This window comes from Bidens hawaiensis, unplaced genomic scaffold (genome assembly GCF_021521415.1).
Source record: "Bidens hawaiensis isolate Kalapana, Puna unplaced genomic scaffold, B.hawaiensis_p1.1 tig00052911_1, whole genome shotgun sequence".
Lineage (NCBI taxonomy): Eukaryota > Viridiplantae > Streptophyta > Magnoliopsida > Asterales > Asteraceae > Bidens > Bidens hawaiensis.
This window is the reverse complement of record NW_027499501.1, coordinates 41,461-58,384: the sequence shown is the minus strand read 5'-3', so window position 1 is coordinate 58,384 and position 16,924 is coordinate 41,461. Positions and strand designations below refer to the sequence as shown.

Sequence of the window (16,924 nt, the reverse complement as noted above, 5' to 3'; positions counted from 1 at the left end):
CAATGAGAGGATTGTCAAGGGGTTAGAAGCTGTACTTGATGATGCTTCAGGCATGATTCTTTGCAATGATAAAACCACTGGAAATGACATAATAGCTGATCCTCATTTGCTACCAGCAACACACATTACATATGCTGATGGGCTTCGTCTTTACGCCTACCTCAACTCCACCAAGTAACTACCATCAACCAGACCTCGTCTGACCCGACCCGGCCATTTTGCCACCTCTAATCACTATATTTCTCTGTATTTCTGACATCACTATATCCCTCCTGCGCCTGCTATACACACAAAGCCTGCTCCAGTTATGGCCAACTTCTCTTCTTGGGGCCCGAATTCAATCACGCCAGAGATTCTTAAGGTGTTTGAACTAGTAACAGATTTTTTTCTTGACGAGTTAGTTATCTTAGTTTTATGAAAAATGTGCAGCCTGATATTACGGCTCCTGGAGTGGATATCCTTGCGGCATATTCAGAATATGAAAATATTCTAGGATTACCGTATAACTTACTATCAGGCACTTCAATGTCTTGCCCACATGTTGCTGGAGTTGTTGGTCTTCTCAAAAGTGCCCACCCTGACTGGAGCCCTGCTGCCATCAAATCCGCCATCATGACCACTGGTAAACTTTACTGATTAATTGTTGCTAGTATGTTAGTTTAGTAACTGATTATCATCTCGCATGTACTTTTACAGCAAATACAAAAGACAACACGGGGCACACGATGATGGATGAAAATAAAAATGTGGCTGATCCGTTTAGCTACGGTGCTGGAGAGATTAATCCAAATCGTGCAATGAATCCTGAACTAGTATATAATCTTACGGTAGACGATTATCTCGACTTTCTATGCACTAGAAGATACCCACCAAACATTCTTCGAAGGTTTTATAATCATCCTCATGAATGTCCTGGAAAGAGCAGAATCTTAGACTTTAACTACCCTTCCATAACTGTCCCTAACCTACTCGGAACAGTCACCGTCAGAAGAAGATTGACGAATGTGGGCCCACCCGGAACATATACAGTTCACGTTAAGAACCCTGCTGGGATATCAGTGGATGTGGAACCCAAAGTTCTTGTATTTGGGAAGAAGGGTGAAGAACAGAAGTTTGAGTTGACAATAAAAGCTGATAGCACAATTGTAAATAAAGGTTATGTTTTTGGGGAACTAGTATGGTCTAATGGCAAGCATTTACATGTGAAGAGCCCCATTGTGGTTTCCGTGATATAGACCATTGTAAGTAGTTGATGGAATAAATAATAAGTTGTTTGTAAGTTGTTTGGAGGCCTAACGCAATCAAATCTTGTTATAGAATATGATTGTTATTATTGATTATAGAATGAATACAACGCCCAATATATAGATAAACTAATTACAGTTTTAGTTAAATAGCAAATCAGTTTTAGTTATAAAAAAAATTGATACCCTCAATAATAATAAACTTGTCTGTCTAAAATAACTTAGTCTAACAACACAAGTTGAGGGCAGGGAATGACCTGCAACTTGGACCGCAGAAACTCAAATCTTTGTAAAGACAAGGGCTTTGTAAATACATTAGCAACTTGATCATCAGTGGAGATAAACTTGACGTTCAGCTTTCCTTGAGTAACCTGTCCACGAACAAAGTGGTAAACTTGTAATCTACTTCAACGTGTTTCGTGCGTGCATGAAATAGTGGATTAGCAGAGAGATAGATCGCACCAAGATTATCACACCAAAGCAGTGGCGGCCCAAGGTTTTTAGAGGTCTCAAGCTAACTATCAAGTTAGAGGCTCTTTTTCAAACATTTTTTTTAATATAAACCCTCCTCCTTTATCCGGGCTTGGGACCGGCAATAATAAACCAAAATCGTTTATAGTTGGCGGAGTTAAAATTTTTTTTTAAAGTTAAATCATGTCGGTGGAAAACAATGTTAACATGAAATTTATTTTTCTAGCTTTAGTAGATCCAAATTGTTTAATGAAATAGTCATTTGCAAATTCATTGTTTATAGGATGATTGTCATTTGTAGGTTCATAACCAAAGCGTTGGTGCCTTGCTAACCAGACCGAGCTCATGAAGGAGAGATTTTAATCATATCAGTTCTGCTAAAGTATAAGCAATAGCCTTATATTCAGATTCTGTTGAAGACCGAGAGATAGTTCGTTGTTTACGAGCGGACCATGAAATAACCAGGTGGGGTTTCAGGAAAGATAGAGATATATGGCGGTTCGGGTCTTGGTGAGGGCTGGGTAGGTACAGGGGTATGATATGGGAAGGCATGTTCATTGAAACGAACGTGTCGGACAATGTATATCCATTCGGTAGACGGATCAAAGCACCGGTAACCATGGTGAACAAGGCTGCAGCCAAGAAAGACACATGGAGTGGACCAAAAATCAATCTTATGACGGTTGTACGGACGAAGATAAGGAAAACATTGGCATCTGAAAACACGAAGGAAAGAGTAATAAGGTTTTCATTTAAAAACATGCTCATATGGAGATTTGTTGGAGGAGACACGAGCGGGGAGTCGATTGATTAAGTAAACAGCATGTTTCAAAAGCAAATTGCCAGAAACGTTGAGGAAGATTGGGTTGTGCCAGAAGGGCAAGTCCTGTTTCCACAACATGGCGATGACGACGCTCTACGATCCCATTTTGCTCACTTGTATATGAGGACAAGATGCAGGTCCTCTAGAATGGATCTCACAACTTTAGTCGGATCAATCCGTGTTGTTGGTTAGCGGAAATCACCAACAACACTCGAATCTCGGATCTTAGTTTGTTAAAATAAGAGAGAAGTGGGTGATGGGTGAAGGGTGGAGAGAAACTTTATTTCCAGAGGTTATGTTTCTTAAGTTGTTTGGAGAAATGGGTAAAGTGACACTTTTATAGGGTCCCCATTTCTCCAAATTTTACATTTTAATCGTGCAAAATAAACGGACCGAGTACGAAATACATCGACTAAAAGCAAACTAAAACGACATGCACAATCCTAATAACAATATAGAATATTGGCCCTACATTCTTCCTCTAGGATTGAGTATGTCGAGGAACCTTCGTCAAGTTCTTTGCTTCGTCTTTATTTCTTAAAACTTAGTATTTGTCTTGATCTAGAATCTTGAACCAAATTGGATTTTGGACAAATCTTTATTTCCCGATTTTGTAGACTTGAATTTCAATCTTATTTTCTGGGAAGGATTGGCAACAGCATATTTGAAAAACATTAGATGCGGGAGGCTTGGCATCTAATTTTCTTTTATTGACTTTCTTGAGCCGACTGGTTTCTGTCCTTGTCTTCAGACACAATCAGTTCATTTTTTTTAGGTTCAACCATCAACTTTCACGTTCTCGTTTTCTTTTAAGCGCTTCAGTATCTGAAACTCCAAGCAAGACTTGATTTTGATCTACCTGTCTATGTATAACTACACAAAACTTAGAACAAATAAGATTCGTTCACGGACCCTCTCGAGGGTCAATGAAAAATTCATTCACAGGCCCTCCCAAATTTAGTCTCTCAACTTGTAAGTGATTTGTTTAAGTCCTAGGTTTCCAACAAACTTTGCATGAACGACCTTGACAACAAAACATATGATTTTGAATAAAACAAGGTTTAATAGAATATATACAAACACAATAAAAACTTAAATTCTTTTTGGCATTTTTATATATTTTAAAATTACGAAAATATATACATAATATTTTGAAGTTGAAACATAAAATAAAACAAAAACAAAAGTTAAGATTAAAGATGAAATTAATATTATATACAAAAAATATTTACTTAAAATTTTACTAAATTAATTTTGTGAGAAAGATCACGACATGGAATCACATTAGCTGATAGAGAGAGCGCGCAACAATGAGCTAATGCGAAAGGTATTCTATCATATTTTAAGAGTCTTAATTTTGTGTTTTATATACACTTGTTAGACAATATTTTAGGCCACACAAATGCTCTATCAAAGCATCTTAAAAAAAGAGTCAAGACTTGTTAGAAACATCTACGTCGATAAACGGGACAAACTGAGCATTGAATAATTTAATACAAAAAGGGTTTGAAAAGATGTTGGATAGAGTGACATCTTTTTATGAAAAAAAACAAGATTTAAGATGCTAGATATGACGAAAAGTTATGATAATAAAAAAAACAGAAAGTACGGTTTTGGACATGCAAATTCAATAAGATGCAAATTCAAGAAGTTGGAAATAGATTTAGTGAGGTCTCAACTAGTTTGATAGAAAATATGTCCGGTTTAAATCCTTGTGACTCATTTTCTAGGTTTGGAATATCTAAGATAGTGGCATTTTCAGAGATGTATCCAAATGACTTTAGTAATGAAGAAAGAGGATGTAGTTAGGGTGATCTTTCGACCTTTTATCATGTAACATCTCGGATTTTTTGTATTTGTATTTGTTTAAGTTTGAATTGATTCGGGAACGTAATTTGGATCTTCCAAACTATTTAAAACTTGTATTTATTGGTATTTAACTTGGTTTAACTTATTTTATAATTTCATAACTTTTAATTATGCCAAATAGCCCTTAGAAACCTTTAAAATCGCTTAAAACGGCTAAAAATCGCATTTTCGAGAACTACAGGGACTAGCTTTGCCAATTCTTTCCTATTTTCGATTAAATTAACGAAACTTAAACTCCAAGAAATGTTATAGCTGGTCCAATTTTGTTTTCTTGGTTTTCAAGCCAAATTTTGTTAGTTATTGTACTAAATTTCTCATTAAATAACTTATTTTGTTTCCTAATTTGTTTTTAGCATCCAAATCGCTTATTTTTGGCATAAATCAGGTAAATTAAGGTCCAAGAAAAGGATTATAACTAAAATACAAGTCCATATTCTTAAATTACTGATAAATCACGAAATCTTTGATATATTACATTGATATTCTCATTAAAATCGTATTTTGTTACTTAAACGAGTAAATCTTTCAAATATAGTTCGTTTTTGTAATCTCTATATAAACACATCATAATTCTCTGCCACAAACCTGTATCCTAACCCTAGAGAGACCTCCTAGCCGTAACCTACCTCTGAACATCACCAAACCTTTTGGTTTTTGCTTATTCGTTGAAGATACAATGCTTGTTCGTTTGACTTTGCATGCGTATGGACCTTTGACTCATCAAATCTCTTGATTCTTTCACTTTCAAGGTAAGTTGTAAACATAGGAATCATTCATATACATTCCCTAGTCAATAACCTTTAATCAATTTCGGTGGTTGAAGGGTGTTGACTGGTCAAATCGTTTAAAACTCGTTAAAGGGCAAAATAGTCAACAAGTTTGACTATCCGTTTTCTCATACTTCTGGTCGGATTCAACGTTCGGTCCAGAAGACTTTTATTCTCATAACATGATTTTTAAGGCTACTGACCAAAACCCGACTTTTATTCTCGTAACATGACTATCCGCTTAAATCTTAAATTTAAACATAACTTAAGTTCTAAACGTCTGTTTGGATTGATTCTAGGGGCCACGAGTTTGTTTTTATTTATATTATCGTATCCTAAAATCTCAGATTCTGAATTATATTTATCGTTTGACATGTAGTAGACGACTCGCTTATTCGTTAGCTCGTTTAATCGCATTTAGTAATCGCTTAAGGTGAGTTTATCATTCCCCTATTTTACAACTTTTCTAAATGTTTTGGGGACATATGCGTACGTATTTGTATTTCATACTATATATATATATATATATATATATATATATATATATATATATATATTCAAACAGATGCATACGTGTTATTGTGAGTGATTTAATCAAACATACGTGCTACTTGCTTACTTGTGTTACCATTCAATCAATCGTATATTGGGATTACTATTCAATCAATCATATAGCGGGTGTTCCTGCTAGTGACCAACGCCCGATTCGCTTGGCAACGGTCTGCATACTTGTTTATGGTTTGATTATATTTACCGCACTTCTCATGTTATGCTATTTATATTGTTGTGTCAAAACTGGTGATATTCTCACTCAACTTTATGTTGACAAAACTCCATTTTATACGCATATATAGGTTGCTTGTATTGAAGATTGAAGTTTGGACATATAGACAAAACCTTATGATATAATCAAGTTAATATTTATTTGAGCTTATATTTGTATATTTAAATTGTTTATTGTATTTGGATATTGTGTGTGTAATTGCAATAAAATAATTAATTAGATATTGTCATATTTATATTATGATAGTATCTTCGAGCTGTAAACAATCAGATCACGCCCCGACATTTCCGCTTAGGTTGGGATGTGACATATCACACTTGAAAGGAAGATAGTAATTTTGCAAATTTGGGTGGAATGTGTGACCTTGCTCAGGTAATGGTGGAATGGGTGGAATGTAATGGCTTGATTTCAAGTTATCAAAAACCGAAGAGGAGAAATCTGCAGCCCATGTGTTTAAATGTATTTATTATTGTGTTTCTATTTTGTTTAATTTATATTATATGAAATACGGTAAAAAAAGGTGAACGTTACCCCTAACATTTTGTTCTAGATCCGTCACTGGGTCAGGTTGAATAACCTATGCTAGTTTTTAGTAACTCTATGAGCGTTTATCATCCCATAAACCTAATTCAGTTTGATAGAATATTGGTACTTGTTATCTACAATATTTATGACATGATTTTAATATCAACTTCTTTCTATCAATAAAGTTTATAAAATTGTAGAGCACATGCTAAAATTTAAGTATTATAGCTAAGAAATGAAAATAAAAGAAAAAGAAAAAAGTTAACGTAAATGCAGATAAAAGGAAAATGCAAATAATAAAACAAAATGATCGATAGATCTTGAAACAAAATTGATCTTTTGTTGGGTGATAAATATACTAACAGTGTTTTTTTTAAGTGTATAACATGATAGAGATTAACACTGAGATTTTTTTTCTTCCTAATTAAGGGCCCTTAGATTTTTGGGGCTCAAGCCCATTGGGCCAGCCGTGGTTATAAGTACCGAAAAATCCAGATAAAAAAAAACTATTCGTAAGTCTCATGATCTTTGGGAATTGGGACTACCTACAGTCTAACGTCAATGATAATGATATAAAGCATGTAGGAATAGGATCGAACAAGAGAAAATAGCCATAGATAATTGTTGATCTTAAAACATGAACACATTAACGGTGTTTAGTGATTAGGTCACATAACCGTGACTTCCGGCAATTTACTATCTAACTTCGTCAGACATTAGCCAAAGTACAAACTACTAAGCCTAATTAAAACACTATCACATGATAATTAACATGACATAATCTTTCGTTATGAACTTGAATACTTCCCCTTAAACTAAAGATAGTTTAAGGACTTCAATCCATCAATTCTTCTTGTTCCAACTTGCATCGACATCTTCCTTCTTCACATCATATTCTACAACACTCTTCCGTGTATCAATCTTGATATCCTCATGCTGCATTCTTCCTTCCATCATTCTTGCATAAGATTTTACTATTGGATCATCTATCATAATGTCAATTGTCGTCAACGACTTCGTTCTTCACTTACATTTTAAGTTTGCTTGTCTCTGTTTATGCACTTACCTTATGCTCTCCTTCGTTTATTTCATTCTTCATCACTACATGTCATACGCCCTTAAAACGGGCTGGATATGACACATTGTTGTCTACGGATCAACCATGACCCAAACAGAGTCTTGGATGCAATCGCATCACTAAAGTAATTAAAGGGTTGTTAATAAATGTCTACACTATTATTACATCAACTAAAACATCAAAAGGTTCTTTATTTAGATATCATCATAAGGCACCCTCTTAGTTTCCACTATCGTTCGTCTACATGCACTTCCCCATCAATAAAGTTTCCTGTAAGTACAAACTCTAAGTACGTCAACAAAAATACTAGTGGAGTCATGAGTTTAAGACACATAAATAAACAAATTATAATGTTTGACACATATGGTATATGAACCAATGAAGTCCACAATCAATCATACATCTAGCGTACGTGCTCCCAAGGGGGGCGGATACAAAAATGTTTTGTAAGGTGGGCACAATATGGGTTGGCGCAAAATTTGGCCGGGTCAAGTTAGTGCAAAATAAAATAGGAAATGTTTTAAGTTAGTGCAAAATAATTCCTAAAATTAGCCACTAAGACCCTCAAATCAGCTAATCATGCATCTAACTAAGATTTAAATCATAAATAAAAATGAATATTTATGTAAATTAGCAGCTAAATATGTATTCAAATCAAGTTATCAACATTCAAGAGATAAAAAATAAATAAAGAAAAGAGTAAACTTACTAGCTCGACTCAAATTTTGTCCCGGATCGATTGGGCTTCATACTCGTCGAGTGTTGCGTATTTTTAAGTTTACTGCTTCTGTACTTATATTTATTAATTATCGCACTACACAACTGAGTTCATGCCGAGCTTTAGCTCATTTAAGGCCACTACACGAGCTTGATCCGAACTTAAACTCATTTAAGTTTTTTCTCAAAATATATAAAAAAAGTTAGAACAAATATAAATTAATTAATAAATAATAAACAAGCTAATCTCGAGCTTGAAAAAATAACTCACATGCCGAGATCGTGCCTAGTTCAGCTCAAACTCGGCTCGACTCATTTACGCCTGTACTTTCTCAAAAAGTTCTTGGGCACTTGGGCTTAAATTGGGATTTTTGGTTATGTATAGCAGTGTAAGTTTGGGCTGGACAGTGAGCACATGCCCACCCTCCTTCGGCCTTGCATCCGCCTACCCAAACATACCATAAACATTACAACCTTCCCCAACTATTTCCCTGCCAGGATTAATAAAATATGCAGGATGTATGATGCAACGATTCCAGTGAGAATTTCCTTGCATCGGGTCACTGTGCGTGTGAGTCTCCACAGATGGTACTGCTCGTATATACCCCTGGCTCACTCCCTGAGTTACTAATTGTGTTGTTAAAGTTGGGACAGAATAATGGCAGAAATAAAGTCTTGATTGATTATATACCAATAAAGGTGTAGGAATGTATCAGCTCCCAAAAGATTAAGTAAAAAGAGAAACACTCAGACTCACTGACTTAGGATTCCTAAGTTAAACAAGGACGTGTCCGTTTCACATAATAGAATTGAATTGGAATTAAAATTTGCATAGGATTTGGAATTAGAAAGAACTGGATTTGGAATATAAACATTCTAGTAGAAATTGGAATTGGAAGGAATTGAAATCCAATTCCATTATTGATGTTTTCATTTGACCATGAATTGTAATATATCATCACATATATCACCGCATCTCCGGCCAACCCCACCACTTTCAGGTAGGGGTGACAAATGGGTTGGGTCAAACGGGTCATGGGTCAAAATAGGTTTGGGTCGGAATGAGTTGGGTCAGAACGGGTCGATTAAAAAAGGGTTGATTTGGTTTGGGTCAAAACAGGTTTGGTTTTTTTTATTTTTTTTACGAGGATAACGACGGAAACATTTTAGATTTTTTGTTTTTTATTTATATTTTGCGTTATGATTTTTTTATTATTATTTTTTTGAATCTTTTTAGGGGTTTTCTATTAAGATCAAAAAAAATATTAAAAAATAATAATAATAAATTCATAACTCAAAATATAAATCAAAAACAAAAAATATTTAAAATGCTTTATTCGTTGTCCTCGTTAAAAAATAAAAAATAATAAAAACAAACTCAAGAAATGAGTCGAACTGAACTGGCCCGAGGCGACCGAGCATGAACCGAACCGGGGCGTCAAACCGGACGCGAACTGACCCATAGTGTCGAACCGAACGCGAACACACCCAAAACGTCGACCTATCAAATATTCCTATGAATTACTTGAATTCCTCCACATTTTGGAAGAACTTGGAATTCATTTATTTAAAGGAATTTGAAGTAATTGAAATGCAATTCCAATTCTTTGATAACCGTACACACCAAAATGGAATTAAGATTCTAATTCCAACGAAATGAATACGCCACGTAGGGCTGTTAACGAGTCGAGCCAGGGTGTTTTCGAGCTCAGGCTCGAAATTAAACGGGGTAACTTAGTTAGGCTCTAGCTTGATTTTAAAGTTAAACGAGCTTAAGATCGAGCCAATGAGCCGAGCCATAAATCAAGCCGAGCCACAGTCAATTTTGGCTCGGTTACAAAAATGATCCAAATCAGCTCAGGATGTTTAAAATCAACTTTTTATAGCTAGTTTTAATCGAGCTTTTTTCGAGCGAGCCACATGCCCGAGCTTCGAGCCTCGAGCTTTTTGAACAGCCCCCACGTCATGGGATTTTAATTCCAATTTCTTTGAATTTTCACAAATTCCATGAAACGAACACGCCCTAAGGTTAAATAACTGAATTACCTTGGATATGTCCTACGATGATTCTTGTGTGTACTGCCCTAACCAAACTTGGGTGAAGATTCGAGTTTTAATTCTTGGTTTAACAAAGTTTCTATTTTATGAAATTGTGTCTTACAACAAGTAATTGTATGGATTTGGTTATCACAAATATTATATGGGTTATTATGGAAACAACTTTTTGTTATTAAGGTATTGTCTTTTAAAGATGAAAGTTTCTATAATAATTAAGTTTGGGTTTTCCTAATTAGGCCTAGTGATGTATTTTAACGCCCAACATAAATTAAGATAACATGACACTTTAAAGATGGATTAAACCACTCCTCACTTGTATTGAATTTGTTCAAAAGGGTCATGGATTATGCTTTTTACGGGTTGTTAAAAGACAAAGGACAATATATTAAATTAACAATTAATAGGAGTGAGATAGAGTTAAATAGATTAAACCATTTTCTTTGGGTGAGATGAAGTGAACAAGAGAAAAATGAGTTATGTGATGCTTATGCGGTGTTAAGGAGGTTAGAGTATACCCATGACCTTATGCTACGTACATAAACTATATATAGCTATAACCTATTATACTAATTAATTATAATCTGGTTATAAAAGTAATTATAGATGTGGTGATAAATGATAAATCTGATAATGTGAAGATGGAAGGACATTTCGGAATATAATGGATTACCAAAAATAATAAATAAATAAAAATGGAGCCTTTTAAAGAATGAAGTTTTTATATTTCTCTGTTCATAAACGCTTCTCGACTTCAGTTTTGTTTTTCTTTATAAAAAAACCGTGCACATATAGCAGGCTATTAATTAACTATCCCATTTACTTATAATAATTAAAGCAGGAATAATTGTCCATATATTTTGCGTAGTAAATAATTAGTTTAATTACAAATTAATCATGATTTGATATAACTTACTAATTAGACTCAGCTATTTCCAAAATAAACTATCTGTTTGATATGGTTAATTACCTTCCAATATTGGTTTTTTTGCCTGTTTAAAAGAAAAAAAAATGAAGATGGCTTAACAAATTAATCCAACTGCAACAAATTAAAGAAAAGGTGAGGTGGGGAATTGAATGATTTAATTCTTCTTTCAAACTATTTTATAGATTTTATTATGTTGTATTTCTTCCTGTGACTATTACCAGCACTGGTTGCAAAAATCGTGCCTAGGCGTCGAGTACTCGACCTGTAATCCCCGAGTGCTCCCCGCCTAAACCAAGTCAGGAATGGGATGGCTAGGTGTGTTGTCCGAATAGTTATTAATCTTGCATTAATTAACAAATGCAGAACATGAATTTTTCTAGTACTCTTTTGACCATCTTCATCACAATATGTGTGTTGGAGTCTTCATCTTTGGCAATCAAAAGCAAAATGGTGAAGTAGCATTCATTTTATGACATGTTTCTCTTTTCTTTTTCTATAAATTGATTTTATATATATATTTTCGGATTTTCAGTCTTATATAGTCTACTTGGGAGGATTAAATCATGAATTTGAAGCATCTCAAATTAAAGATTCTCACTTTGAGTTGCTTGGTTCAATGTTAGGGAGGTAAATGTTTGGTATACAAAAAACAAAAATAAACCTATGTTAAATTCGCCCCTTAATTTACTCTATGTTTTGAAACAGCAAAGAGAGAGTTGACGAGGCCATGATTTACTCATACGATAAACAGTTTAACGGCTTCGCTGCTCTTCTTGACGAAGAAGATGCAGCTAAAATTGCAGGTTTATTATGTTCTTAAAACACTCGACTTATTTGTTGTGTGAAAATCTATAATGACGATTTAATTTACGTGTATATCATGTAGAGCACCCCGACGTGGTGTTGATGATCCAGAATAAAGGAATAAAATTACACACAACCCATTCCTGGGATTTCTTAAAGCTTGAAAATAATGGTCTAGTTGGTTCATCTTCTTTGTGGGCGAAAGCAAAATATGGTGAAAACATCATCATTGCCAATCTTGACACGGGTAACTTGTTTTGTGCTTTGGTTGTCATTTTTTTTTTTTTTTTGTATTAGTAGGTTTCTAGAAATTAATAAACATACCTATGTATTAAAATCAAGAACTTTAACAAGAAATCAAGAACTTTAAACTATTAATTATAATTAAAGGTTAGAAATATAATGGTAGTTACACACTGACTGATTAGTGACTATGGTTTATGATTGTCACCCATCGGTACCGATATTGTATCATTTGGCAGGTGTTTGGCCTGAATCAAAAAGCTTTAGTGGTAAGGGTTACGGACCCATTCCATCTAAGTGGAAGGGCGGATGTGACAACCAAACCTTAGTTCCTTGCAACAAGTAAGCATATATATATTAGTAACATATGTATATATTAAATTATTACTCTTTTCTTTTTATTTCCATTAAAACATGCATACCTATTTATATATTGGTTATGTTTGCAGTAAACTTATTGGTGCCAAGTACTTTAACAAAGGTTATCAGGCCTCATATGGACAACTAGACCCTTCAATGAACAGTGCACGTGACCACAAAGGGCACGGTAGCCATACATTATCAACTGCAGGTGGTAACTTTGTTCAAGGAGTGAGTTACAAAGATGAATTTAATGGAACCGCAAAAGGTGGTTCACCACGAGCCCGAGTGGCAGCTTACAAGATCTGCTGGCCACCATCTTCAATTTTTGGAGCTGAATGCAATCTGGTAGATATAGTCAAAGGTTTTGAAACCGCCATCCATGATGGGGTTGATGTAATTTCAGCATCTCTTGGCGGAGATGCAGCCGAATACATGTATGATGGTCTAGCCATTTCCTCGTTCCACGCAGTCAAGAATGGAATCACTGTTGTGTTTTCTGCAGGGAATAGTGGACCACAATTTGGAACAGTCACTAATTTGGCTCCATGGGTTATAACTGTAGGGGCTAGCACGATTGATCGCGAGTTTCACTCTTATGTTCACCTTGCAAGTGGACTTAACTTGAAGGTTCAAAAAATATTAATACATTATTCTCTTGAGCTTTAAAATCTAGTGTTAGCTAATTTCTTTGTTTGTCTCATAATACAGGGATTAGGCACGCCTAATCTGTTGCCGACTGATGGATTGTATCCACTAATCAGTGCTGCAAATGCTAAAGCTGATCACGCAACAATGTTAAATGCGTACGTACCTTTACCTTTATTTTTAAAGTTAGAAGAAAAAAACATCTTTTGGAAACGAATTGATGGGGTTTTATTTTCTTAGTTACACTTGAAATCTGGGTTAGCCGCTATCTAAGATACCTACCTTAGAGCATCTCCATCATTTTCATAATTTTCTTGAAACAATTAATTCTTAGTTTCTCTCAGTTTTGTATTGTAGTATTAATGATTTAATGACATATATATGTACATGTGTGCGCATAGAATGCTTTGCAAAGATGGAACACTTGCCGCGGAAAAGGTTCAAGGGAAGATTGTGGTGTGCCTAACGGGAGGCAATAGGGTTAACAAGGGCATAGAAGCTGCGACTATTGGTGCTGCTGGCATGATTCTTTGCGATGATAAAACCAAAGGCAATGCCATAATGTCTGATCCTCATGTGCTTCCAGCAGTACACATCACATACGCTGATGGGCTTCGTCTCTTTGCCTACCTCAACTCTACCAAGTAACTACCATCAACCCAATTCGGCTACCTCGTGTTTCCACCTTTATTCATTTTATTTACTCTATTCCTGACATGATATGTTATGTTGATGTAGTAATCCATTGGGCTACATAGCCCGTCCTGAAACTGTTATACATGCGAAGCCTGCTCCAGTGATGGCCGATTTCTCTTCTAGGGGCCCGAATTCAGTCTCACCACAAATTCTTAAGGTGCTCTCTTTTAGAGAGGCATTATGCATTGCATGTTATTAACTGAAAATGAATTATCTTTATTTTATGACAAATGTGCAGCCTGATATTACGGCGCCTGGAGTGAATATCCTTGCAGCATATTCTGAAGATGTAAAGCCGGTATTACCATATAACTTAGACACAGGCACTTCAATGTCTTGCCCACATGTTGCTGGAGTTGTCGGTCTTCTCAAAAGTGTCCACCCTGACTGGAGCCCTTCTGCTATCAAATCTGCTATCATGACCACCGGTAAACTTAACTAGATTGATCGCATGAGTTAGTTATATGTTAAGTGTCTCCCATATGTTGGTTTAATAACTGATTAATATCAATCCTGGTTATATCTCTGTGCAGCAAATATAAAAGACAACAGAGGGATCCCGATGCTGGACGACATTAATATTGAGGCGACCCCATTTAGTTATGGAGCTGGACACATTAACCCAAATCGCGCAATGGATCCTGGACTGGTTTATGATCTAACCATACACGATTATCTCGACTTTTTATGCAATAGAGGATACAACAAAACCATAATTCAAAGGTTTTCTGGTCAACCTTATGAATGTCCTAAAAACTACAGCATCTTAGACTTCAACTACCCTTCCATAACTGTCTATAAACTTAATGGTACCGCCACAGTTACAAGGAGATTGACGAATGTGGGCCCACCCGGCACGTATGCAGTTTGTGTTAAGAGCCCTGTTGGGATATCAGTGGATGTGGAGCCAAAACGTCTTGCATTTGGGAAGAAGGGTGAAGTACAGAAGTTTGAGATGACAGTCAAAGCAGATGGCAAAAGAGTAATTAAAGATTATGTTTTCGGGGAACTACTGTGGGCTAATGGCAAGCATTACCATGTGAGAAGCCCCATTGTGGTTTCTGTGGCCTAAACCATTTAAAAGTAATTGTTTTGAGTAAGTAATGACCTGTTACTTGTTCATTGGTTTTTATTATTTGTTATTTTGTTGGGTTTGTTTCTATGGAATGTGATTCAGGTTTATTAATGTTCCCCTTCTCTATTCTATATTGTTATTATTAATCCTATGGATATCGTTTTTTTTAATGGCCAAATTTTATAGACGAAAAAGAGGAGCTTCTAACAAGAAGCCAGAAGCCCAAGGTACAACTGAGACTCTGAGAGTCTAAAAATTATAACATAACAATACAAGAAACTAAAAGTTGATTACAACGGAAAATTAATAAAGGTGAATTAGCTTCAAGACTCCCAATCCTTTTGTATATAGTTACGTCAATTAATAGAAATATAGAAGTGACGATGTATTTAACAAACCCTATTTATAAAAGTTGATACAATTACGTGTGTAATGTTAAGAAAGAAATATACAACTTTCAGTAAATCTGAAGTCTGAAAAATAATGTTTTTAGTATAATAGGCATATAGAGATAATAATTTACAACTATCCTATACTTTGTAAAATCTTTTTTTCATCATGTATTTTTTATGTTATAATAATTGATATTTTTTTTAAAATAAATAACTAAATATTAGAACTAAAATAATAAAACTATACAATTAATTCTAAACTAATTATTTGAGCCATGTTCAATCTATCTCCACCGGTTTTCCCAATGCATGTACGTTGGAAGATTCCTTGGAAGAAATTTCCTCTGGTGCATACAAGCTCCTTGAAAGATTATAACAATTCCTTTGATAACCTATTGAATAAGGTCACAATTAGTTAATCATATCCTCAAGTGATCGACACCCAAGATTTGTGGACCGGTAAATGTAAGTCCCCGAATTCCGATAATCCTATCGTTGGTAATCATACAAGAAACTTTTAAAACCAAGAAAAATTTCGTTTTATTTAAAACCGATTCAGAGTAAATAACAGCGGAATAACAAGTGTCAAGATTCCCAAAAACTTAACAAAATTTTAACCCAAAGCAACTCGTTTTATTTGAAAACCAGTTCAGAGTATAAAATCAGCGGAAAATCACAAGTACTAAAACAAGTTCCCCAAAGCCGGGAATGATGCCCAAAACAAACTTTAGATATATCTAGTCATAGTTAAAAAGAAACAGTGTTCATTATTGAAATCCCCGACTAGATATGTCTTCAACCGTCCAAGTAGTTTCGAGCACGTCCAAGCGGTAAGCATCCTCCTCTAAACCTGAAACACACACTAACATACACACAAAGTCAGCTTAAGCTGAGTGAGTTCAAGTTTTAATAATTGACATTTAAATAAATCATTCCAAGGGTTTAAATATAAAAACGGGATCTGGACAGTTAGGCCATAATAAACAATAAGTAGTCATACTTATATATCTATATAATTATATCCCTATGCTTAACATCCAAGTAATAACATCAGGGTCGAGCACACGTACAACCCAAACACGTAATATCCAAGTAATAACATCAGGGTCGAGCATACGTACAACCCAAACACGTAACATTCCATCCGATGGTGATTATGCCACACGAGCCTCCCCCCTTACGGGCTTTCCAGGGCCCGCCACAGGATTTAGAACCTGAGTAGTATAGTTTGGCCCGGCCAAGGTCACCATCCATCCGTATGCAAACACAAAGTAGGCATACACAAACATCCTTAGTCGATAACGACCAATTAACATCGTCAATTATTGGCCATAAAGTAACACATGTATAAACATACGTATGTATATATATATATATATATTTCATTCCAGAATATATCATAATGAAAGTAAGCCTATGGTCATAAAGTAACACATGCGTATACA

At 35.1% G+C, this 16,924-nt stretch overlaps 1 protein-coding gene across 1 annotated transcript; it reads left to right on the top strand.

The window, feature by feature from the left end:
* The first annotated feature begins 2,334 nt into the window (after positions 1–2,334).
* Positions 2,335–15,084, top strand: LOC143599808 (subtilisin-like protease SBT5.4). The gene is made up of 12 exons (XM_077077677.1): positions 2,335–2,459; positions 2,562–2,654; positions 11,781–11,888; positions 11,967–12,064; positions 12,148–12,312; positions 12,548–12,650; positions 12,758–13,298; positions 13,380–13,474; positions 13,718–13,960; positions 14,055–14,169; positions 14,251–14,440; positions 14,546–15,084. The coding sequence occupies exons 1-12, from the start codon at positions 2,335–2,337 to the stop codon at positions 15,082–15,084; spliced, it is 2,415 nt and encodes an 804-aa protein (XP_076933792.1).
* The last annotated feature ends 1,840 nt before the right edge of the window (positions 15,085–16,924 follow it).